Source organism: Scomber japonicus, chromosome 11, assembly GCF_027409825.1.
Source record: "Scomber japonicus isolate fScoJap1 chromosome 11, fScoJap1.pri, whole genome shotgun sequence".
In the NCBI taxonomy this organism is placed as follows: domain Eukaryota; kingdom Metazoa; phylum Chordata; class Actinopteri; order Scombriformes; family Scombridae; genus Scomber; species Scomber japonicus.
The window spans coordinates 25,703,137-25,730,738 of NC_070588.1; the positions used below are offsets into that span (position 1 = coordinate 25,703,137).

General features: G+C 39.4%; 1 protein-coding gene across 1 annotated transcript in view; it reads right to left on the reverse strand.

Annotated features, from left to right (window-relative positions):
* kalrna (kalirin RhoGEF kinase a) overlaps window positions 1-27,602 on the reverse strand; it is a 136,272-nt gene that overhangs the window by 96,787 nt on the left and 11,883 nt on the right. The window contains exon 2 of the mRNA XM_053328288.1: window positions 2,571-2,645. Within this exon, the coding sequence (XP_053184263.1) occupies window positions 2,571-2,645 (75 nt within the window). The remainder of the gene's footprint in view (window positions 1-2,570; window positions 2,646-27,602) is intronic.

Sequence of the window (27,602 nt, forward strand, 5' to 3'; positions counted from 1 at the left end):
AGAATAACAGTGTTGGAAGAGGAGTAGGAAGAAGTATACACTGATAAATTCCAACCTTTTTCCCAATACTCCTACATTAAGTCGTATATAATTTATTAACAAGTATTCCAAATGTATTTACAGCCCAAGTATTCGCCCGGTGTCACACAATAAATACAACCAACCCATTAACACAGTCCCTCCTCATCCATATATCTTTTAAAGATAGTTGGGGGGGGGGGGCTGTATATATTTTTAAAGTGATTTATATTTGCACTTTGTTTTAACTCCATATCCAGACCACTCCACAAATTCATCCCACAGATTGAGACAAGCATACTCTTCAGTGTTGTAGGAACAGGATTAGGGTTAGGTTGTTCTTTTTATTAAACTCTCCTGAAATGATGAAATGATTGCCCTGATTTGATACCAAAGAGAAGGCTTCCTGGGTTTACTTTGTTCCTATTGACCAGCAGAGACCAGACCAGCAACCAGAGCTGAGCCAAGGTCTAAATGTTATTCAGTGTAGTCAGGCCCAGCTGGTGTAGAGCTATATATAAATACGTGTAATATCCCGAGTTGACCCGTGCTGACTCACAATCAGCTCTGATCACATGGTGCATCATACTCATCAATGCAGTCGGCTGTTCATTCAGTCAATCGATTGGTTTGAGTCTAATTATCATGGGTTCTATTTCAGGCTGGCTCTCGTGTCTCTTTCAGATCTGGTCTCTTCATGCATAGACTTGGGGCAGTTTCGGATCGGGTCCAAAATTGTGCACTCATCAAGGTCTCTGCACCACATAAAATGAGACCACAAGCAGAGTGATGAGGTCTTCAAAGTCAAAGCACAAAAAAACATCGGAGCATCCCGTCCGCTCATCAGTCAGGGATTTATCTTGGAGGCTGTGACCTGGTCTGAAATCTCGTTAACAGCTGTCACAGCTGGAGAAAAATGTAATCTTCAATATTTTGAGAGATTGGAAACCCTGCTGCTCAATCTAAGAGGTCATGTGATATTAGGGTCTTTTATGCTGACCCTTGTGTTTGTTCAAAATATCACATGGCTGAGTGTGATGGCCCGTGGAGTGAGACTGCTCTTGTCTGTGTGTCTGCTTGCTTTGGCTCACAGGGATCTGTTGTGCCTGCCAGATGGGAGAAGTTCACATAAGTCATGTTCAGGGTGTTAAAGGTCTGTTTCCTGACTCTGGAGGAGTTCTAGTCCTGGAGAGTGACTGCTCCACACCAATGATCTTTTCTGCAGTTTGTTTGTCTATTGTAGCTTGTTGACAGAGAAAAGAAAAGTTATTCTCCACAGTGGGTCTGTGCTGGCTCTCACAGTTCCTGTCCTCAGATCTCAGCATCTTTTTCTCTTGAGTATGGTGATGTGGATCTCTGTGGGGGAAACTCCTCCTGAACAGTCGTCTCCACAATTTGAGCATGTGACAACACGGGAGGGCCAGCTGTTCAGCCTACCACGCTGGATGAAGATGGCTGTCATGTGCAGGCTTGAGGACTTTATCAGAGACACCGACAGGCATAGAGATCTGAGGCCAGGAGCAGTTAACTAAAGCTGTAATGATTAATCTATTAATCTATTGACCAAAAAAATAGTCTGCTACTATTTTGATATTGAAGCACCAAAAGATCTGGTTCTACAGTCTTAAATGTGAATATTTTCTGGTCTCTTTAGTCTTAGTCCTATGTGATAAGAAACAGATTGACATTTTTCACCATATTGATATTTTATAGACCTTATCAATGAATCAGGAAAATATTCACCAGATTAATCTATAATTAAAGTAATGATGACTTTCAGCCCAAGAAAACTCAACATGTCATTCTTTATGTCAAAGCTTTGCATATACATGGAGTCCTGTTTCCACTACAGTTTGTTACATATGGACTCTCTTAATAAGCTTCCTCTGTCTGCTCCATCAAACATTAGATGCAATGAGGAAGTGCTTTTTCAATGTCAGTCTCTGTTGTATCCTTAATCAATAGCAGATGATCACATACAGCTGTGGTTACTTATATATATATAGAGCCCATATGACATTCATCAGATGTTCGTATGAGCCATTGTCAGGGGTGACGTCTCAATTATTATCATCAAACATTAGAGATGTGATCAAAATGCATCAGGCTCATACCAGAACAGATGGAACAAAGTGATTCACAATGACAAGAAGTTGAGAAAAAGAGACTAAAAATGGTTCATGAAAATAATGCTTTTTTTCCCCATTTTCACCCAATCAAATCACATTGTTCTCTTTGTGTGTACGCCTGCTCTGAGAGAGTCATCAGGTCTGCTGTTCTCTTTCTATAAACACCACTTTATGTGTGTATGCATGTGTTTTTTTGTGTGCGTACATAATGTTTATACATCTAACCTCTGGAATATCTTCTGCTCCATGATGTCATTTGGTACTTTGGATCAGTTCGCTTTGTAGTTTCGTTCTGTCAGTTTTTCTAACAATCTCGCTATGTCGTCTGTATGAACCTGATGACTCACACATGACCTCAGTGACTCAGATGTGATCTCAAATTTGGGGGTCCTTAGTTTAGCTGCGACACAGTCTGACACTCACCTGACACGAAGGCAACTTTCTCCTTTAACACGGGAAGAACATCTGACGCCTTGATGCCTTCAGTCCTCAAAGACCCTGCAGCAAGAAAGACACACACACACACACACACACACACACAGAGAAACAATCTGTCAGTGGAGCTGTAAGCTTTTACTATTAATCCCATTATCAGATCAACATTCCTGTATGAAAGAACACAGAGGCATGCACACTGACAGGAATTTGGCTTTTACACATTTTTTTTTTTTACAAAGACCTGAAAATAATGAAGAATTATCATGTTCTTGTGTCTTTCATACACTAACAGATAACACTGGAGCAGGCTTTGAAAGAATGTTACACTTTTGTGAAGAGTTTGATTAACTGTTGAGCATAAACTGCAGCTGAATGGATTGTGTCATTTTACAGAGCTGTGCATGTACAGTATGTGCTTCATCTTCATTAGAGCTGCAACTAATGATTCCTTTCATTATCAATTACTCTGTTGATTATTTTCTCAATTAATCAATTTGTTATTTGGTCAAAAAATGGTAAAAGAAAATGTCCAAGATTACGTTTCATAATGATTCATCGATTAATAGTTGTCAACTAAACCATTAACTGAATAATTGTTGCAGCTCTAATCTTCATCCCTCCTTATTGTATAATCTTCATCTTTGTTCAGTACACTGGTCTTTCTCTTTCTCTCTCACAGTTCATCTGGTCATCCGTCTGTCATCTTATAAAATCCCTCTCTGTCTCTCATTTTTATTAATGCTCGCTCTACCTCTCTCTCTCTCTCTCTCCCAAGCCCAGAAAACAAGCCCAAATGTCCAGCGCCTGCTGAGTGTGTGTGTGTATGTGTTTGTGTGTGTGTATATGAGTACACACACACATACCAAGAACATTCCACAGTGAGAACGCTAAGTCGGCAAAATCTATCTCAGGACAGGGAGAGAGAGAGAGAGAGAGAGAGAGAGAGAGAGAGAGAGAGAGAGAGAGAGAGAGAGAGAGAGAGAGACCAGTTCTGACTGTATGGCTCCATTTTAACAGTCACTGCCATGTTTTAAAAGCACTGACAATTCAACCTGTTTCACATTCATGATACAGAAAAAAGTATGATGCTATTCATCTTCACTTTGACACATTTCAAACACAACCTGAGTGATTTGATCTCAGTTGAACTAAAGTGAGGCTACAGTAATGATTTACACCTGATGGAGCAGTTTAACCTACAGTATCCAATGCAAGTGACTCCAACAATATCACCAGAAGCATTTTTAGCTCCTTCAACACAAATGATGTATATTTGACATTTATTCTGGCTATTTTCAAATGCATGCTGTGCAGTCTGACATTAAAATTGAATCCACCGTTGCAGGCTGCCAGTGGTTTCTATTTATTTCCATATGGCATGAAAATCAAATATCAGACTCTTGCAGTTTGTTTGATATCCATTTCAAGGAGCGTACAGTCTGTGTTTTTTTTTTTTTGTTCAGGCTTTGTTTAAAGTGGATTTCCCAGCAGCAGTGATAATATATATGTTTTACTTGGATTTTACACATCTCATGCAAGTTTCAAGAGACTGCTGGTGTGATTATATACTAAAGAAATACATTAAAACAAATAGATGCCTGGAAGAGTGCAGTGTTTGCTTTGCTGTACATAAGCCTCTGCTGCCACCACCACCACCCCAGAGCAGTTAACTTAGGAAAAACACTGCAAACACACACACACACACACACACACACATATCCACTTGGCTGAAGGCAACAAAATAATCTCATTTCTAAAAGAAACAGAAAGAGACCTTGACTCAGTGTGATTGCATGCATGTAGACATATACCTATGTGTTTATGTGTGTGCGTGCATGCATATGTGGGTGTGTGAGTGAGAATCATTTGTCCATTACTGCTGAGAGGAAACTGCTTTTGTCATTTCGTCACACACAGGAAACTGTCAGTCTTGTATACGGATACACACACTCACGCACACACACACACTATAAGCTGTAGCTCTGCAGTGCTCTGTCTCTCTCTCACCGTTGAGAGGTGCTGTTCTTGTATAGAAACCATCAAGACTCACTTAGCTGCTGCTTCTTCTGCTTTTAGATTGAGATTTAAAGCCGTTTGTTCCCACAGTGCTACAATAAATCTTACTTTCATGAAGGTTGTAATGTTCAGTTTTAGCTAAGCATTTAAAAATGTGTTGGTTCCTCTATGGTTGTAGTTTGTGTTGTTCTTATGTTTCTAATATTTTGTCCCTCTAATTTCTATGAATGAAGGTGCCATAGCTAGCTAATGATTTGTGTGTTTACTCAGAAAGAAAGGAATGTGCAGGTATTGAAATCAGTATAATAATAATACACATGTTAACTGAAATACTATAATAATAATAAGGGTAAGATTTTAATTGCATCATATTTTTTGTGTTACTGTTGTTTCTCTCCAGGAAAAGAGGATTACAGCTACAGTAGATAGAGAGGATTATGCAAATGTTTCAACTGCCAACACTCGGACACACCTGCGTACACACACACACACACACACACACACCTGCACACACACACACATTGTTTTTGTCACTCAAGAGGATTCAGCACTGTAGTCCATTCACTAGACAGTCTCACCTGTAGCCTTAACCAAAAAACAAGTCTTACCCAAACAATTTAAGAGTTCATTTAATGACTTTATTGTTCCTAGATGAGAGAAAAGTCTGCATAGTGTAACTACATGAACACACACACACACACACTCACTCTCCACTCAGCTCTGACACACGCTGTCAAAAATCCATCAACTGCAAGAAAAAAAAAGAAACTGCACAAAGAGAGAGAGAGGCAGAGAATGACAACATTGACAGATTCTTTTTTATAATTCTACTCAACTGTGCAAAGCCTTCATTCAATGACTTTCACAGAATCACCTTCAAAAATTGAAAGACGTCTCATAGAAGAATCCTGATGCCTCCGACTACTCAGACACTCAGCGGGAGGTCAGAAATTTACATCCTAAAATCCTTCGAAATGATGAGCTTGTGCCTGTAAACCGTCCATCCTGACCTCCGCTGTCATTTTTAAGTTGTCGTGAGCGTTGAAATAGAAGTAATAACAGTAATTTAGTATTTATTTAGCCTGAACATATAGAGCCAAATCAATCTTCTGCGTGTAATTCTGCTTTACTTATCTCTGTCAGCCAGCAGTTATTCATTCACTCATACAGTCTTGTCACAGCGGGAGCCTCGTCATGTTTTAAAGTTAATGCGTACAGCTGCTGTTGATATTTACTCATCACCTCCTGAATACGCTTCATAATAAAAGTGATTGAATGTAAAGTCTGCTGCGGCCATCTAACGACAAACTTTTTTCCACTTTCTGTTTGCGAGTGCATCTGAAGCTTTGTGTTAAATACATGTTTATGTCTGTCTACCATAATATGATCATCAGACTGGATTGCTGTTTTATGTCTCTTCATTATACAGTCTGATGCTGTATTGATGTTTAGCGGTTTACCATGTGGGAGGAGTGATTCATTTAGCATTTTTGTAACTGTTGTGGTCTCTTTTTTTTCTCCTTCTACCATCTTTCAGCTTCTGTCATCACAGGAAGATGTCACCCTAATTCTTAATTGTAAGCCTCTCACTGGTTTAGTGTTTTTTCCAAAAAAGGGGAAAAAAGTCACCAAAGATTTTTGTATTTGTGTAATGTGAGACAATAGTAATCCTTCTGTGCTGTCAGGTCAGGGCAATCTGACTGAAACTCATGGAGAGTTTATTTAAAGGGGAAATTAGTATTGTTTTACTTTATTTAAAAGGAAGTATCAAAACCTACTCCATAATGATTAAACTATGAAAAATCTCATCCTGATGCCACAACATGATTTGTTCTATTTCTCATTCTTGTGACGGTATGAAAGCAGGTTGTTACATCAAGATTTAAAAAAAAAAAAAAAGCCAAATAAAATACACACATCCCCTCCGAGGACTCCCACAGGGAAACAGACAGAAGGAAACACACTGGCTGTTCTTTCATCTCTCTGCTGCTGCTCCTCTACCTCTCTCTACCTCCCTCTCTCCCTCTCTCCATGCACTTCATCACCATAACATTTTAAAGCCTTCAAACTAAATCCAGTGTAGGTCTTGAGCATTAAAACAACTTTTTTTCTTCTTATCTTGTCTTCTCTTTCCTGCTCTCTTGTCCGTTCTCTCTCTCTCTCTCTCTCTCACACACACACACACACACACACACACACACACGCACCTTTGATGCGACACATGTTTTCTACATCCGAGTTGTTCGCCGCATACATGCATATTCAGCGTGTGTGTGTGTGTGTGTGTACAGTAGCGATACAGCAGTGATTACAGCAGCATATGGCTGTTAAACACTAAATAACTTGGGGGCCATTGAATTGACTAGACATACACACACGCGCACACACACACAGACAGCTAATATTATAGCCAAAAAGGTAAAATCCTCAGACAGAGAAAAATCTGAATGATTTGACAGTCTTCTCTGAGGCAGTGCACCTTGTCTATGTGTGTGTGTGTGTGTGTGTGTGTGTGTGTGTGTGTGTGTGTGTGTGTGTGTGCCCTGACACTGAGGCTGACATCATCCAGAAACCAACATGAACATCTGCTAGCAATCGGCACACTGATGGAGGAAAACTTCAATGCGTTCGTGAGTGTGTGTGTGTGTGTGTGTGTGTGTGTGTGTGTGTGTGTGTGTGTGTGTGTGTTGAATCCTCTATCATATAGCAGTGAAAATTAATTCCACCAGCAGTTATCAGATTGAATAAGTCTGGTAGCTCAAGTGGACGTTCCAGTCATAGCTTTAAAGTCAGGAGGACTGTCAGCGTTCTTAAACTGGCCGGTCACTGTTCACTTCTGTAAACACTTCTTCACTTCTAACAGATAGAAATGTCAATATCTAATTTATAATGAAATGAAACAGGTAAAAGAAATTCACTCAAAATGTACTCTTAATTCTTTAAAACCACTGGGATACTGTGTAATCTACTGCCTTCTTTGCTTGTAAGTGCACTGCTTGTGAGCTTATCACACTTTCACTTCAGGTTCAGGATTGGAGTTTAATTAATGAGTTAATTATAAAATTGTAAACTACATATAATGAGTACCCACACACTGAATCAGAGCTCTGATTTAGTGTGTGGGTACTCATTATATCTAGTTTAATAGTTTCTTGTATCCAGCACCTGTCCTCCTTAAGGTTTAGTCAATGTGCACATGACTACTGACTCTGTTTAGACACTGTAATAAATATAATTTAAAAAATGATGTTAGTTTGGTCACAAAAAGTTGAACTATAAACAGAGATCGCCCAAAGGCATCGAAACAATACATTACTTGTGCAGTAAAAAGAAAACACAGAGAAACAGCATCCAAAATTCCATATGGGGGAAACAACATGTATAATAAATGAACTTCCTGCATAAAAGGGCATTTAGAGAGGATAACAGACGCCAACCAATAACTGCTCAGTCTGATAAAAGGCTGGATGGCACACTTATATTCCAGTCTTATTCTGAACATGGCAGTATTCTGAATTTGATACAGGGTCATATATACAGCATATTCTGGTTGGATATTCCAAATTTGGTCTTATTCCGAATGTAGAGTTTTCCAATGAAGACATGTGGGGATATTTTAGGAGCATTCTTTGGACATGTGTACACCACATTCTGAATATGAGTCTCAATTGGGGTTTTTGCCACAGTTTGCGACACACTGCCTCTTGTCTGTTTACGGTCAGCTCGGTGCGTTGTAAACAAACCAGCTAGCCAACAGTTGGAATGAAAGGTTGGGATAGAGAGAGATGCATGACGGGCTGGTTGTGTAACGCACCCCTGCACAGGCAAAATGACATATGTTTGGAGCGGGGAAGGCAGGCAGAGGAGAGAGTGGAGAAGAGAGAGCGGGCTGGAAAAACAGAGAGCGACTTCTCCACGATGGGGACGGAGGGGATTGGTTAATATCCTGACAAACAGCCATGGAGTGATGGTGACGGCTCGGTGTGATGCACCAAAAACACTCAGCACTGTAGTAATCATCGTCACACAACCTCGGTACTGGATGTGCCTGTAACTATAAATTTATAATATCAGTCATAACAACATCACTTATAAATATGAAGCAAATTTTTCACCTTGTGCTTTTCTTCACTGATTTTCTTTTTGGCAGCTGTCTGTATCAGAATATTCTGTGGTATGCTGGCAGGCAACATAACAGAATACAATTATTTATTGTCATTAAATATAATTGGATTAAAAAAAACAGGTGAGACTGAGGAAATGCAAACGACTCAGCTACCATCATAGAGTCAGCGAGCATTGCTAGGCAACCAGCGGAAACAGCTGCAGCAGCTTTGTTAGCATAAAAAACACTCTGTGAATAAACTTCTAATAACCGTGAATGACTGACTGCACTAAAAAAAGAAAACGGTGCGTCTTTGCCCCTCGCCTCATTTACATGCTAGCGAGGATGAAAGCAATGAATTCAAATTAAGCCCTGCTTCAGTCGACACACTCACGGAGGCGAGCCGGAGTCAGCGCGGGTCACAGTCTGGAAACTCTGCAAAGTCACACTGTCGCTGAGTGTCTGCAGGAAGTCAACATCTGGATTCATATGGAGGCTTTTGTTTAGATGATGATCTTAATTACAAACCAAATCAAGATTTGGTGCAAACTAAAATAAATGTCAGACCCTGAACAACAGAAGAGACTTCAATTAAAACTGCAGTCTGCTGTTGGTGCAACAATATTACAATATGAAGGGATTATTGTATTGCAGGATTACTTTGTATTCCAACTGTATCCCAACACTAATCCTTCAGTGTGATTACTGACTGGTGACCGTGCTAGCATGATGCCTTGTTATATTATTTTGGGTCATGTACTCACAGTGGGTGACACTCAGGTAACCAGAGAGAAATCAGGTTAGAGTGCTAATCAGAGAATGTGATTAACGTGCACTGCAGTAAAAGTGGTTACTGTAGATTCATGTATACATGCAGCACGTCAGTAATCACATTTCTGTCCTTACCCCCCCTGACCTTATTTGGGAAGCATGGCTCTGATTCTGACTGATTAAGTGATAGAGGACACTGCGCCAGACTTTTCTGTGTGTGTTTGTGTGTGTGTGTGTGTGTGTGTGTGTGTGTGTGTGTGTGTGTGTGTGTGTGTGAGCAGACAGACAGAGTGGAGCTCTTTGTCACAGCACAAATGTTTCAATATAAATGTTTCAATAGTCACATGTTCAGCTAAGGAAGCTTATTTAGACTTGTACAGGCTACTTTGTGCCATATCAGTCAGACTTTGGTTCTCCATGTACAGTAATTATGTCTCCTTCCATCCACCTGCTCAGCTGTTTCTTTCTCTGTGTGAAGTCTTGTAAAGTTACTCACAAGCACACTTGTAAAAAGAAGTTCGTCTACTGTAATCCTGAACCCTAATTACAGTATCCAGGTTTACAAGGAATCAGCTTCCTGTACAAAAAAATAAAAAATTTGAACTGAAGATGAAGGGGTCAAAAGAGTGAAGACAGGTCAATATTGTAGCATCGTGTTTCTAACATTTTTTTTACTGAAAGATGTGACCGGCAACAAAAAATAACTAAAAAATAGCAATATCAGAAGGTCGATGTAAGGTGAAAAGAAACACAAGCATCAAGAAATCCTGTGGGTCCTGAAACACACACACACACACACACACACACACACACACACACACACACACACACACACACACACACACACACACACAAAACGAGTCTCCGCAGAAGTCTTTAGAAGTCTTTCAGAGAACATTCATGTTTTTTTCATGTGGTAGTGTGGGAATAAATGGTGCTTTAATGTCGTATTCCTTTGTGTGTGTCCTTGTGTGTGTCTGCGCATCTCAGATCAACACTGTTTCCTGCATGCACGCACGCGCGCGCACATACACACACACACACACACACACACACACACACACACACACATTTAACAGGAACAAAACATTAAGCAGCAGTTATTCCCACACTCCCAAATGAAAAAAACATGATCAAAACTGGATCAAACATCAAGGTGCTCTGGTATGTAACGGTACGTTTCTTCTGTCACGGCAAGGTCACACAGATTGGAAGTGATGTCACTGCTGAGCGTGTGTGTGCGTGTGATTCATTTTATCACTGTCTATTCTTATGACAAACTACAGGAGTAAGGTCACAGTCGACTCCACACACACACACAGAAAGACATAGCTGCTGTTCAATGTTTCCAGACGTGTAGATGTTAAAGGTCAACATGCAGTCCTGCTGGAACCATTAACACCGCTATCCTCCCCTCCCTCCACCTCCACCGCCCCTTGTCTCTTTACACACATGACCCAGTAGAAGCAGCACACAAGTCAGGAACCAAATGATGACCTGACCTTACAGGAAGGACTGCTACCGTCATTGAAACTCAACGAAGTTTGAAAGTTCTGCTCACGTAATAACACCTCAGCCTGTGTACTCGGCTGTACGTGTGAGTTTTTCAGCAGACAGTGAAGGTGACACTGAGGATGCTCAGACAGCCAGCAGACCTCCAGTTCAATTATTAGGGTTGCAAATATGATGTACGTTCTGGACATTCATCTGAGCAGAGAGCTTCATTTCCCAGATTGGCTCAACTGCTGCCAAAATTCAAAAAGGCCACAGGTGCTTCTGTGTGTACGTGTGTGTGTGTGTGTGTGTGTGTGTGTGTGTGTGTGTGTTTGCTCTATCTAGAAATTTTGAATATACAAGAGCAGTTCAACAGTTTTATGTAAAACCAAACTGCCCTGTGTGTGTGTGTGTGTGTGTGTGTGTGTGTGTGTGTGTCTTGAGACAGGCTATAACATGTGTCACATTCATCACACACACACACACACACACACACTCCCGGGTCATGCATGCGTGTGTGTCTAAATGTCTTTGGATGGAAACAGGTGAGGCCGTCTGCACCCTAGCAACAGCTGCCCCGACGACCGGCTGCCAGACCTTGTGTGTTACCACGGAGACAGGGGCTGTTTAGATGGGGAGGGGGGGGCAGAGAGGGGGTACAGTCTATCATATTTAATGCTGGGTTGACATGGTAGACAGTGACACTGTATTCTTGTTTGAAGTTTCAGCAGCTGTGCATCAGCGAGCAGTTATCACTCTTTCGCCAATCAATGACAGTGCCGCGATTTACAACCGTCTGATCATCCAATCAGCTGGTCGCGTGTTGACTGTCAGGGTTAGGTTACAGCAGGTGTTTGTATCAATTACTATATTCATGTCCTTACTCATACGAGCAGTGAGCTTCAAACTAGCCGGAAGACATGTGTTTAGAGATGTCAAATCATTAATGTCCACATAAAAGTTCCATTAATAACAGCTTTAATATGTTAGACACATTAGTGTCGTGCTTTGCAATGTGAAAGCTTTTCCTCATTGGTGTCAAAGTAAGCAGTCCATATCTGGATGTCTTGACAAGGAAAATGTATTTTAATACAATCTGAAAACTGTCAAATTTACACTGGATTTCAGTGAAATCTGTACTGGTTGGACATGTTGAACATGCAAAAAGCTACAAACCTAATACAGCAGCACTGTTGCTCTTGACCTTGGACATGCTCGACAGATCTACCAGCTCCACCTACATCATTTGCATATTGAAATCTGGTCCCAATGTGAGAATAATATTCTTTTTATCCCAGCAGGAAAAAGAAGACCTGCAGACTTGTTAAAACCTACAAAAACATCACACACAGTCTGACCTTCACCTTCATACATTGATGTCTGAGTCTTGCAGACAGAAAGGCATGAACACTGAAGGAACTCGGTAGAGGCAATGAACAAAATACATGGACTCATGACTGAGCTGTCGCTAGGCAACCTCTCAAATCTCACAAACCAGAGCAGAAATGGACGTCCATCAATAACACATTTGTACTTCTCACTTATGCTTCAAATTGCGCAGAAAAGTCACATAAATTTAGGGAAATTGACTCTAAATTCTGCCAAGAACTTGCCAAAAAATAATCAGATGAGCTTTAGCTGAGCTGTGGTGTGTTTCCTCTGTCTGTTGATGAATGACATAGTGTAAAGCTGTTGGAGGGGATGTGTATTGTGTCAGCCAGTCATGTTGGCTCTCACATACGTCCCTGTGCATGAGACACTCATTTGTTTGGTTAGCTCACTGCTTTTGTTTTTTTTTTCTTTTACTAAAACAGATGTAAAGACAGAGTGTGCAAAGTGTCTAATAAGAATGTTTTAACCTATCGAACACTTATAAAATATAAAAAGCAACATCACAAAAGTTGTACAAGCAACAAGTGCTGAAAAAGTGCACCAGAGCATTTAATTGTCAGATGCATTAAGAAGGCAACTTAAAGAGTAGTAAAGAGCTAATCAAAACTACCAAACTGATTACTCTGAGCTGTAGTATAGATCTGATCCCACGTCTGTAGGCAAATTACTGAATCTCTTTCCAGCTTTAAAAACATGGTTTTAAATGTATATATGTATATACATATATATATATATACACACATATATATGTATATATATATATGTATATGTGTGTGTGTGTGTGTGTGTGTGTGTAGAGAGAGAGAGAGAGAGAGAGAGAGAGAGTAAAAAATAAATAAAATGTCAGCCTCATTTCGTTATGAAAACGTACCAAACTAAGAGTAAAATAATAAAGTTGAGTTACTATAATAAAGTTAAACTACCAAATTACGCATCTATTTTCAAAATTCAAAGAATGAATTTGACTTTATTCTCATTAATGCTGTTAGACAGTTAAATAACAGTGGACATGGCATTAAGCTGTGCAAACTAAAGTGGTGTGAAAAGTACACATTTATGGTCTGTTATACTGGAAAACTTTTTCCTTTTTTTGGATAATTTAAAAACAGTAAGTATGGTTTTACAAATCACATTTCTTTCTAGTCTACTGCCCATATCTCTTGTCTTTGCCATATATCTCTCTTGTTGCAATTTTTTTCTTGGCCTTGGGGCCTCATATAATGTATGTCCACTAGTTTGCTAGCAGCAAATAGGTGGAAGCAAATGGTGACTGTGACGCTGGCCTACACCGCTGTATGCTTTTCATTTTCTATTAAACATTCAGCACTATATGTTAATAGTGTGCTCTTAAAATAGGCAAAATAGTGAGGGAAGAACGATGAAATACACAGTAACTTACCTATGTCCCTGCTCCCAGCTTCACTCGTGTATACTGAGTGTTAAATGACACTCGAGCGGGACGATAACGTTAGCTAGCTTACACGATGACGCAGTTAGCCAGGAACTCTTCAGCAACATAAAAAGAATAAAATTCACTTTCTTTCTCTCATTATGGACAATGGTGACACAATAACAATTATCAACAACATATGTCAGTACGCTTATAGTGCTTTGTATATAACTACCTTAAAATTGATAAAATAGTGAGGGAAGAGGGATGAAAATACAGTAACTTACCTATGTCCCAGCTCCCAGCTTGACTCGTGTATACTGAGTGCTAAATGATACACAGTATAACACGCTCAGTCTCAGGACCACCGAAATACATTTACTTTATTTAACTCACGTATTTTAGCTGACACATGAACTGACTTCTTACAGTAATAAAATAACGTTTTAAGACACCACAGACTCAGATGCTCGAGCGGGACGATAACGTTAGCTAGCTTACACAATGACGCAGTTAGCCAGGAACTCTTAAACAACATAAAAAGCATAAAATTCACTTTCTTTCTCTCATTATGGACAATGGTGACAAAATAACAATTATCAACAACATATGTCAGTACGCTTATAGTGCTTTGTGTATGATAACTACCTTAAAATGAATAAAATAGAAAGGGAAGAAGGATGAAAACACAGTACGCTGTTCTCGACTTCACTCGTGTGTATTTAAATGGAAAGGAGCGAGACTTCCCCTTACTGTAATCCTGAGTCATTACCAATCATTGATGTACATTTTACCCAGAAAAACAACCTGTTACCTATTTGTACTATCTGATCTCATTCATTAATAGCAGCATAACCAAAATAAAATGAAATTATGTGCTATGAAAATGCAACACTTAAACTATAACAACAAATGTGTTTCCTGAAAATCAATTTAACACTCACATACAGCTTACATTGTTCACAAAGTCCTGCTAATATATGCTGCCTTCATGACAAAGAAATATAATAGGCGCAATTACTCAAATTTCACAGTTGAATGGATGCTGATGAGTCTCAGTGGATTGAAATTGTCAGATGTTATGTTAAGTTCTGTTGAACTATAATGAAGTAATATCAGTGACTTATATGGCTGGTAGATGGACAACCTGTGCTGCTCATTATTTTTTATTAACCCCACCTTTTCAGTCTCTTAGCCTACCACTGGTTTTAAACATACTGCCGCTGGTCTTTTTGCCAACTCATACGCCCAACACGCAGACCGACTGTCAGCAGCAACTGACCCAGACTAAGTCTAGCCTGTAGCAGCAGTCAGAAGTTGTATAATATCAATATAATTTGTTAAACTATTTTTCAGTGCTGCTTCATCTCAATGGACAGTATCATACTGAATATTAATAATGAATTTCTGTCTCATTATTTTAACATTCTTCCCACATATATTCTTTAACACTGCAGGGTGAACATGTTTTCTATATTCATACACACACACACACACGCAATTTAATGGCCTCGGCTCCAGTTTCCTCTGCAGAGGAAAACCACATCCATCACTCTTCCAACACAAACCACACACTGCTCTCTCTACTCTCTCTCTCCTCTCCCTCTCTCTCCCTCTCTTTCTCTCTCTCTCTCCCACTACACTCTGACACTCTCTCACACACACAAAGAGAAAGAGAGAGCTTGTAAATAGTTAAGTGCTTGCCAGGCATCGCACTCAGGTCACAGACACAGCAGATGATGTATTCTCCATAGGGAAGCTCCCTCCTATAACGGGACAGTTGCTGGAAAAAAAACATACAATTCCATTATTAGAGAGACAACTGTCTGTCTCTCTCCTTGGACAGTTTGACTACTTACTCTTCATTTCTGGATAATTGACTGACTATGAAGCTCTGCCTGGTGTTTCCACTGTGATAACAATAAGCTTTTCCTCCTATTAAAGACTCAAGGCTGCCACCAACCCACACACACACACACACACACACACACACACACAAACACCATCCACTTGGCTGAAGGCCATGACAGCAAAATTCCCTCACTTACAAAAGAAAAAGGAAGACCTTGTGTGATTGTGTTTGCTTGCATGTAGACATATCTATATATATATATAGATATATATGTGTGTGTGTGTGTGTGTGTGTCTTTCTCTGACTCATTCAGCAGGAACCAATCAGATCAAAGCTTCGTTTCGGGGGGGGGGGGGGCGAATGACATCATTTGCACTGCGTTCCAACCACATGGAGAGATGCCATCTGGAGGGTGCTGACTCAGCAAAACACACACAAGTACAGCAGAGTCCTTCTGTATTGTAGCCAACGATCAAACAGTCCTGCTCTGGACTAAGACACTAAGGTAATTCTAATTCGCTGGTTTAAACCAAGTGGGTTCTTACTTGTGCTAGTGCCGAACTTAAACCTGCATTCTCTCCAACAGCCAGCAGGGGGGAGCTCCACTGGCTCCAAAAACAAGTATGATTTTCTAGAAGTCTAAGGGAAATTACACTGCTTCTCCCTTGATGTATAACCTTAGTAAACAGTTCCTTGCAGAGTTTTTTGGTCTCAATCGCTAGTTTTAGGTCTTCCTCAATACAGCACAATATAAAATAGACGGTAAAATTGGGCATACTTAAGGGTGGGTGGGGCTACCTTATAATTGACAAGTGTCATGCTATGTCAGTCTGTGAGGTGCTGTAGTTGGACCCTGAAGAGCTCTTGCCCAGCTCCATGCTCTTGTCCAAATATGGTCACTTCTCATCACTTCTAGCTCCAAAACAACAAGATAACCACAGTCAAAATGCCAAACTCGAGGCTTCAAAACAGGAGTCCATAAACCAATAGGTGAAGTTACTGTTACAGCCGTTATTTTTATATAGTCTATGGTTTAAACCTACAGTACAGTCACTGGCCACCTGGGGACAGTGGTAAACAGTTGTTTCTTTACAAAACCAGCAGGTACGGAGCAACTAATTTGGAGTCATGTGTCCGTCCACTTAATATATGTTAATCCATTATTCACTTTCTTTAAACTCTGTTTCTGCTTTTTACCATCTCTTGGGGGAAATATCTAGATGTCTGTTTGCCATTTGGTGCTGACCATTGATTGCATATCAAAATGAATGACTATGCAAAAGTGAATATCTCCCTTTGTTAAGTCATTTGGAGCCAGAGTCTGCACAGTAGAGTTGGACAGTAGGTGGGGATACCTCATGGAGCTTTGAAAACACCTGTCACATCTGTCAATAATCACATCATAACTAATTAAAAATAAACTTATCACAAAATGAGAACTTGGACAGTGTGCTAAGAACTATTTAAAATGACACAAAGCATCTTTGGGAAAAATGTATGCGATGTGTACTTTGATTTTTTAGTTTGGTTCATGTCCCATTTGCTAACATTGAAGGGACAGTGATTTATAAACCAATACTGGCCAGCTACCAGGGTAAAATTGAGATGTTTTGGCTACACTTTAGGGAAGCTGTCAAGGCATCCATATTTCTATACATTTAATGGTGCTGAGCAGATCATGTGCAGTGGGCTTTTAAAGCTTTATCTCTCTAAAAACTATCTCTAAAAACAGCTTCTGAAAATGATGCTAGTGGTTAGAGTGAACCAAAACAGTTAAGTTGCGGACTGAGGAGCCAAAGAATGAGCTGGAACTCTCTACAGCTCCCTTTTAAATCCAAGGGGAGCTACAGAGTCAGATGATAAGTCTCTAGGTTCATCACTACAGTAAGAGCAAAACATCTCACATTACAGACTGTCATTTTATACATTGGGATTATTAAAATATGGATTATAGCTGCTTTAAAGAGTCCCAAATTACGGAAATTTCAATGTTCTCACTTAAGTACAAGTTAATAAAGTGTTATCAAGTCATGCACCGGTTCGGTTTTATTTGTCCAGGTTTTGAGATACCATCACTTTGGTGCTCATTTCATTGCAAACATTTAATTAAATGTCTTTTCCATTCTTTTGTATAGAGCAAACAATAGCAGAGCAGGAGTTGCTTCTGTATTAGGCCTTGAGAGAGAGAAGCAAAGATTATAAAGGCATCCATGTGGCAGTCATGAAAGTTCCATGACAGATATTCTCACCATATATCTCTACAATTAATCATAAAATAACAGAAAGAGGGGCCGGGGAAAATATTGCCGTCTTGTTAAACTCGTTGACAGTGAATAAGCTGTACTGTGACCATGTAGCCTTTTGGATCGAGAACCATCCATTCATCACACGCTATCCTGAAATATCTAGCTCGACATATTGATACACACACACACACACACACACACACACACACACACACACACACACACACACTTGTTTCCATCCTGCTGAGACACTTAGACACACATGAACATGATTAACCAGAAAGGTCAGAGGTCAAGAGGAAGTTGGAGGTGCCTTCCTCAAGGAAAGCGAGAGCTAGAGACAGAGAGGAACCAAATGTTAAAACATGGAACACGTGTTCCAGCTATCAGATGAAATTCTTTCTCTCTCTCTCCCTCTCTCTTTCTCTGTCTCTCACTCTCTGGATCAACTTTCAGTCTCCAGACAGCAGCTGTCTGTAGAGAGGAAAAACTTAGACTGAGTGGTCAGACATGGAATGTGTGTGTGTGAGTGTGAAGTACATGGAGACAGTTAGGTACTTAGAGGCGCCGCAATCACTGTAAAACACCAAAGACATTTTCAATCTGTGACTTATGTAATTAAAAGAAAGAATTATTGTCACAGCTCATGTTTGGAGATGCAATTATAATTTATTATGATGACTAACACATGATTGAAATCATTATTGGATGTGTTCAGGGTGGGGCATCCGCACAGAGGGAATCATCCATGTCTGGACAGCAGAGCAGTAGGAGGTTATATCAAGCAGCTGGGGGTCTGCAAACAAAAGTCCTGTTCTTCTTTTGTATATTAAAGATTTGATGACTTTCTTATGTTGAATTTCCAACACTTGGACAGACATGCAACTTCCAAAAACAATAGAACAATCCTGCGTCTATGTTACAGAGGCCAGGTTTATGTTTTGCTGGAGTTACTGTACTTGCAACTTCAGACTTAGACTCTAACGTGTAATTACATCTAGGAAGACATGGACATCTCACACCAGCCAGAGTCTGTCATTCAGAATAATTAAACCCAAATTGAATGGATACAGTATTATAACACATAAACATAAATGAGAGTGTCTCACATATCCAACTCTGCCAACATACAACTGTCCTTAGTTGTTTGACACCATGAACATTTGCAATTTTCAACCATCCTATTTATATGATGTGGATGCAGGATAACAATAGTTTTTTTTGGCAATTTGAATCAATTGAGTTATAAAAAATAGATCAATTGGAATGTTTGTATCATAATAATTGTTATAAACAAAGGGTTTTGAATATGATCAAACTCTCATTTCACAGTTCTGGCTACCATATGGCCAATGAAGCACACGGGGGCCATTGTTTTAGAGCTTTACTGCACCAGACGAACATGATTGAAACATGATTTCTCAAAAGCATGGTGATACAACACATACACGAATAATTAACATTTCAAAGTAGACGTCACAATTGAGTAAACAAACAAAAGCCTCTGCCTCTGCTGACATCAGAAAAAAATATAACATTTTGAAGAAATATTGAGCCTCAAGGAAATGGAGCAGTGGTGCAGCTACTAACTACATTGATGACGAAATGAGATGCATCAGGATGATTCATCTCAGCACACGAGTCATTGATCACACTGCATGTTCGCTTCACTGCAATGAATCACAGCAGCATTTTGCTCTGTCGTTACAAGTTGGGGAAAGTAGAGACAAACAGGCGCAATCAGTCTCAATCAGGTGCTGATGTGTGAGAAGAAAACTCATCCCTGCACTAGGGGTTCAGACAGCAGCCTGAAATTAGTTTGATAATCACCAGTTGGGCGTTTTGACAAGTAGAGTCTGAATCGAGTTCAAGTTTAAAGTGGTAAAGTGGTGGGGTGGGCAGGAAGCTGCAGATGATAAATTTCCTCCTGTCCCTGTAAGAAAGTATTGTTGGGTTTGTATAAATACTGTACTTGCTCTGCGGCAGCCATCAACACTTCAACTTGGATTATCTGAACAGTGCAGGCTGTGTGAACACAAACTTGGCTGCATTTTGTCTTAGCAACAGTGTTTGTATTCTCTAATGAATTTTGGATGAGCATCATAAAAGCACCAAAGACAAAGGAGCAACGAGACTAAATGATCAGATCCTGGATGTAAAGCCCAAAAGATCAGACGATAATTGTACCCTGAACTGAAGAATATTAAGGATTAATGTTTCCACTCTCATTCCCTCTGTTCTATTAATACTCTACAGTAAGCCAGGTTCTGTTTGCTCAATTACAGCTTGACACAAATGTTCCTGCATATGTGTGTGTGTGTGTGTGTGTGTGTGTGTGTGTGTGTGCGTGTGTGTGTGTGCGTGCAGCCTCCTCTAAGGTTGAATGAGCTTTAATTAGTGTTTGGTTCAAAGAATAACGAGAACGGAAGAAAAAAATGACAAAAAAAGTGTCAGAAGAGGATGCACAGACTACTAAATAGATGATAAGACAAAATAAAGGAAAATGTAAAAATGCAGAAAATGAATAAAATATATGACCACACAAAGAAACCTCTTTAAAAAAGAAGAGTGTTGTGAATCAGTCCCAGCTGCTTCATTCATTCTGCCTGCATGGAAACTATGAACAGAACTTTGAAAATGAATGAAATTCAGGGTTTAATACACACACACCACTGCAGTGTGACTCTCCTGCAGAGAGCTACTTGTGGTTTTACTGGAGTGTTTTCCAACTCTCTATGACACACATACACACACACAAACTCACTGAGTCAGGCCAAACCACAGCATACTAAATCTTCATATGTCTGAGAGGTTCAAAGTTTTAGCCTGAGCTGAAGTTAAACGGGACCTATTATGCTTTTCCTTATTTTCAGTCATACATATATAATGTCGCTATGTCAGATGTTCATATTAAACATGGCCCAAGTGTCCCATAATGAGGTAAATGTATGTAGAAGTAATCCCTGTGAGCAAAATGCACCAGCTTCAGACTGCTATGAATGTTTGCTTTCCAACAGTTTTTTTTTCTATTTTCAGCCCAAGCCGACATCAGCTCATGATGGATTTCTTTTTAAGATCATCGGTTCACAGTATATAACAGTATGGCATTTTCCCATTGTTTTGAGAGTAGCTATGACTGTCAGTATTTCAATTACACAGCAGGGCAAAGTAAAATAGTATTTTATCTCTAAGAAGTGTGCTGGTTGTCTGCAGCCTTTCATCAAACATCTTCATCACTGTGGCTGTTTCAGTTTGTACTATTATTTCTAACTGTACAAAACTACGCACATGTCCATATATTGTCGTGTCGACTGTTTTTTAGTGTCATTAATAAAGCTCTGCTGATTCAGTGAGGAACACGTTTCATCTCACTGTAAATTCTTCATTATAAAAGTCATTTAGAAGCAGTAAAGCAGTAAATGTTGGGTTTGCATCGGCAGTAACGTAACAAAACTCTGTAACGTGCTGCCCCTCAGTAGGCTTTCTGAAAGCTGACCATACAAACAGAGTAGGCTCATGAGGATGGGGGCCTTAAAGAGACAGGAGCTAAGACTGCCTGTTAAGAGACAAAAACTGAAATAAGGGGCTGCATCAAGGGCCAGTATAGGATAAAGAAGGAGCTTTTTTGAACTGTGAATCATGCAAAGCTACTCTTGTGGAGTTTCAGTCCCAACCTGTTAAAGTTTTAAGTTACAACTCTCAAGATTTTAATTTGATCAAATCCCATTTTTGATCCTGTTCATGGATGGTATTTTCCCTGTAATTGCCAGCCACTGAGTGTGTTTACATTCAGTAATTACATCGGTACATAGCAGTTTTCATTGTTAGTGGAGAAGTCTGCCATTCCCATGTTGGATTTAAATTGCCTTCACACAGGAAACAATGCATGCTTGTAATCCAGCATCATTTTATCTCACTGATAACAGCCACTCTTCACTCTTCCCTCCCTTAACACTGTCTCAGAGCTGTATTAAGTTACTGTTGAGTTACTGCGAGGATTGGCTTTCATTGTAAAGCAGTCACAGGAAACACAATGTATTTGTCACTGAGGTTAGCGCTAACCGCAACTTTTGGAAGTATGAATATATTATGTAACGTATTAGCTTCAGCTGGAAGTTGTGCGATCACAAAGCCAGTGTCTTGGTTGGACTCATGAGTCACACCACACAGTAACATAACAAAAACATTTTCAACCAAGGAATAAAAATAATCTTCAATGACACAGTGCAAAACCAACATTTTCTTGTTGCTTAATTCTCCTGTCAATCTTTTTACTTTGTTGCAGCTGTCAACGAGAGCCAAGTTTGCACATCGAAAGAGAATGTGTGGCTAAGCTGGTTATACTGGTTATAACTGGTGTTGACAGCTTCAACGGAAAGCTATAAGCAGAGATGTTATTCCATCTGGGTTTTCGGTGAATATATTATCATATTGTGGCATATTTCAACAGTTGCAATGCCCTGGTCTTAAAAGCAGTAGTTAATTGTCCTATGAGCTGCTGTTATGATTATATTATGTATTTCTCACATCTTTAAAATCGTTCTCCAAAATGTACTTTTTTCTTCTTTACTTGGATGTTTGAGCTTCACTGTGCAGATGCAGAGTTTGACACTGGAAGGCTGTTTTCACATTCATCTGCTGAAAGTGGAAAGTTTCTCTGAGCTCATCAAAAAATTGGAGTTTAAGGGGCGGGCCTATGAGTAGGATTTGTGACATTACAACTAGTTCGGAGCCAACTGTGGTCCGATACGCAACTTCCACAACGGTGATGTGGAAACTTGAAGCCTACAGATTATGGACTTTTCAGTGACGTAGGAGACATCTTGTGTTCAGCAGTTAAACCTTTTAACGGCATATATCTGCATATCTAAATCAGTCTAAAACTTGTAAAGAGGAAGAAGCAGATGTCATTTTAAGGATTTTAAAGAGATATTTGAACATTTTTGTGGAAAAATCATATCCGCCAGAAATTATTATTCAAAGTAATAAGCGTGTTTATACATCTTCAAAGATGTCTGTAGTGGATCTTTGAGTATTGTATCAATATCATAGTATTATATCAAAGAGATTAAGGCAGCAGACATTAAAATGATGTTAAATTTGTCATGATTATGCATTCGCCAACAGCAGTCTTCTTTTCCCTTATTTCCATGTCTATTACTGCCTAAAAGAGGCCCTGTGGCACTGCTCTCATGTGGTTTTGTCAGATTTCTCGTCTCTCTTATTATCATAGTGTTGTGTCAGTATAACACAGTGATAGCACAATGATAGTCCTGTTTTGCTGTAATCAACAGCAGGCAAAGCTAGTGCAAAAAGTCAGACATCTAGTACCAAAAGAAAAGCTACAATGATTTAATTGTTTCTCCTCCATTCATCCACAAAAGACAATGAAAATATGTCTGAACCTGTCAGCTCAGGGTTTGATGTCCTGCGTAATAAAACTAGCATTACTGATGAACTGGAAACAGACACACCAGGATCCCCCCCACAAATCCCTAGGATTTGTCAGACACGCAAGTGGAAATTTGACTGTAAATAGTCTGCTGTCCAATGAAAGAACCCTCTGACATTTTTTCAGCTGTCTTACCGAGTTAGATGAGAAAATCAATACTTTCATCAAACTTTCATCTCTGAGTGTTTAGTAGAGGGATATCTCTACGTGTTGCCCATAATTAAAGCAATGTAACTGCAATCACAATTGTATTATTTCTAAATTAGTGTGCACATTGCTACAATACAGTTTTTAGTTTGTGAAAAAGGAATACAGGTGACCATCAAGCTTTTCCAAAATCTCTTCATACCTTTACTAGGAACACATGCTTTTTCAAGACCTCATTTGCTCTCTCTCTCTCCCTCTCCCTCTCCCTCTCTCTCTCAGACACGCATGTAAACACACAGTAGTTTCCTTGTTTACTAAAGAGAAGCCAATAAAGTGTTTTAATAGCTGTGTAGTACAGGATATCAGGCTAATTGCCGTCTGCAGTGAACTAATGAACAGCGCTGATGTTTGGACATGTAGAGAGCAGTAAATCACACCAGACCAAACTGAACTCACATACTATCAAACCGAGGCCATCAGCAGGTCAGAGCACTGGAGGTACGCGTTGAAACCGCCTGATGGTCGGGTATGAGCCATGTGTCACTGCAGAGTTTGTGTTTTCATACAAATATAAAGCTGTTGTGTGGAGATGGATGAAGAGTACTGGTGGATCATTTTACACAGTGATGACACATTAACTGACCTAATAAACATCACTGATACCCTTGTGTTGATGGCCTAAATCCCTATAGTTATATAAAAGTCTGGTTCATGTTAAAGTTTTAATTATTAGCAGCTTCTAGTGGCTTTACTGAAGTCTTAAATATTTCTTTGTTTTTCTGTGCTTATGGAGATGTTCTATTCTAGCTACCTTTTGGTATGGTCAGAGAAAATGTACCAACATTAGTAAATAGACAAAAAGGTACCAATTTACCAAAACTATGAATATGCCCAAATCACCATGGTATGCATATGTAGAGCTGGAATGAAATAAACTGGAAATGTATTTGATTACTTTAATGCCTACGTAAAAGCTGGAACATTCCTTGCCATAGATTCCAGGTTGTATGCTATCACTATAATTTAAATGTGAATAAGCCTTCTGTAATCAATCCACCTTGCACAGATATGCCACATATTTTACTGGGTTTCAGACAAATATCTGTTTGAGGTTATCCTCCCAAGAAAAATGAAAACATTCATCGTTTCATCAAATGACCCAAAAAAAAGCAGTTTACATCCAATGAATGAAGCCCTCTAGCACTCACAGGAATTACGACGAGTCAACAGAAGGCAGTGTCACATTAAGAAGTCCACAGATGTTGGGTGGATTGGTAGGTCAACAAAACATCTGACTTTAACACAAGAGATTGGAGTTTATTTTCTGTTTCCAACCAACAGTCAACATTGTTTTCTTGTAACCATTACCATGACCATTCCCTAGCCATAACCACGTTGTCACTATTGTAACCATCGATGTCAAAGGCCCCCCGCAGAAGTAGTCATTTTAACCAAAACTATAATCTTTCCCTAACCATAGCCAAGTTGTTTTTGCTGAAACCTAATCAAACACTAATCATAGCCTTGTCACATCATAAAACGTTTTTCGTTGGTCTCTAAAAGTCCAAATTGAACAACAAAATCTTTTGGTGGTCCACACATTCTAGAACAACACATAGAAATTGGAAACAAACACCAATCTCCTGATGTTTAGATGACCTGTCTTTCCACCCCTACCTTGTCCTTACGTGGACTTTGTCGCTATATATTCACGTGATCTGATTTTCTCATTTGTTCTCATCATTTTTGGGAAGACAGTCTCCTTGGTCCCTTTCAAACCTCTGGATCTTTCACTGTGTTTATATGTAGTTGCTGTTCTCTGGCCAACATCTGTTTTCTCATCTCAAGGCAGGATTGCAATGAACACTTGCTGTTATTATCAAGTCACGCACAGCCTCTTTTCCCAATCAAATTAATGTCCCAATGAGTATGTCCAATATAAGACACAGGCACCGCACAAATGCCCATCACAGTTTCACAGTGTTGTCACCAGACTGCTTAATGTTTGAATAATTCGGTAAAACACGACAAAAATCCAGTTTGATTTACAATTACATGAATCAGAGAAAAGCCGTGAATCCTCATGTTGGAAAACCAGAAAGCAATAAATTGTCATTTTCTTTCCATCAGCTAGTCAATTAACTGACAAATCGCTTCAGCGGTAAAATATAGCGAACATAAAACCAGTCAATGTGATATTGTTCGGCTTAAAGGGGGCCGAGACAAAGAGATCAATAAGAGATGAAGAAAGCTCAATAAAATGGTGCACAGGTCTGACTGGCTCTCTCTCAGGATTCTTATCTGCTCTCTGACAGTTCAGCCAGCCACAGGGGAGCCATTTCTCTCCCTCTGTATCTCACACACTCTCTCTGACACACACACACACACACACACACACAAATGAGTGGTCTTGAGTAATTACTTAGGGTCAAGCATGCTGGTGATCTCTAAGGAAGCCCTATTAAGAGTGAGTGTGTGTGACTGTGTTTGTGTGTTTTTCTGACAGCCCTGCTCAGGCTTCGATTGGTCGAGGACGGACCACGGGGATGACTGGGTAACGGGGAGAACTCTATTCTGATTGGGCAGTTATCTTGAGCTGAGCCTCTCAGGGGACCTTAAGATGAAATCTGCCGCTTCTCATTATGCACATCTATGAGGGTCATTTGAACTAAAATATGGACCACAACAGACCAATCGGAGCCGAGTCCTGTACAGATCCAGTTATATCTGGAAAGACACCACTAGTGAGGACTATTGCAGATGCTTTATTCAATACAAACACATCAATTAGATCAATTTATTCAAGTGGACTGAAGCAATTTCAAGGAGCCTTGACATTAGTGGTAGTACGGTGGTGGAGGCGTGAAGTAGTACAGTAGCAATGACAGCAAAGGGGCAAAAGGTAGTTTAAATACCAGAATAATCAATCAGAATAATAACTGTCTTTCTACTAAAAGCTTAATTTTTGCAAACATATACCCTCCCTGCACTCACTGAACCAACCAAATACCCAACAATTGCCAGAATCTCTAAATCATTGCTGGAACCGACCTGTTAACATAAAACCTAAAACACATCCAGTATCCATATACAAATACGCTCTCCACGAGTTATAAACAATTCTGACCTGTTTTACTTTCAGTTTTTGCCAATTATGCTGTGTGCAGGGCTCTGGTACACCTGCTTTACATATATTTAAATCAATGATAATGGCCAACTGAAAAGCAGCAAACCAGTCCTATAAAAATATGAAACACTTATTATTATTTCACTGGCAAACATTAAATCTACTTCACAGGATTTGAAAAACAACAAAAACTACACAGCGTCTACACAGACAGCAGATAAAGATTGTGGAAGAGGGGATGGTTTAAAGCCCGAGGTTTGGATGTATCACTTCCTGTCGTCTTTATCGGCTACTGCAGATTTGGGAAAAGAGGATGGAGCCAGATAGTTATTACTGTTATTGTATTGTTCCAACTTTATGAGTCTTTTGGGTTTATGGCGTTTAGTGCATTGTTCAGACAATCCTCAGTGTGGCTGTGAAAACAGGTTTAATCTAATCATTCAGAAGATCTCAGTGGCCCCATGGTTTTTGTAATAATGTCAAAATATTTAAATATCTCTACAAAGACACAGATGATATTACTGATGTTATTTCGACAGAGAAATTGGAGGTTTCCCCACTGACACAGTAGGAACCATTCCTGAAGACACTATCTAGCAATTACAGTTAATGTGGTACTTAATATGCCAAAATTGCGGTCTCATTTTATTTCAGTATTTTGTGTGAAACATCCTTTAATATATTATTAGTATTTATGAATACCACCTAGAATAAAAAAGGATTTTAACCAATTAAAGTTTAATGTTTGAATGTGTGTGTTTTGTTTATAAAGGCAGTGGAAATTACATTTTATCATGTTGTATTCAACTTAATATTTTAATTTTATGTAATTCATTTGCTTAATACTATTATTCTGTCTCCCTTTATATTATAGGTTGTTTGTGAGGTTGGAGAGGGTCACACAGTATGTAATATCAATTGTAAAGCCTTCTGACACAGTCAGTCATTTTAGGCTATAGAAATAAACATTCTTCACTTGCTATAATGCTAAAAAAAACTCAATTAGGAGTAATATTTCAAATAAA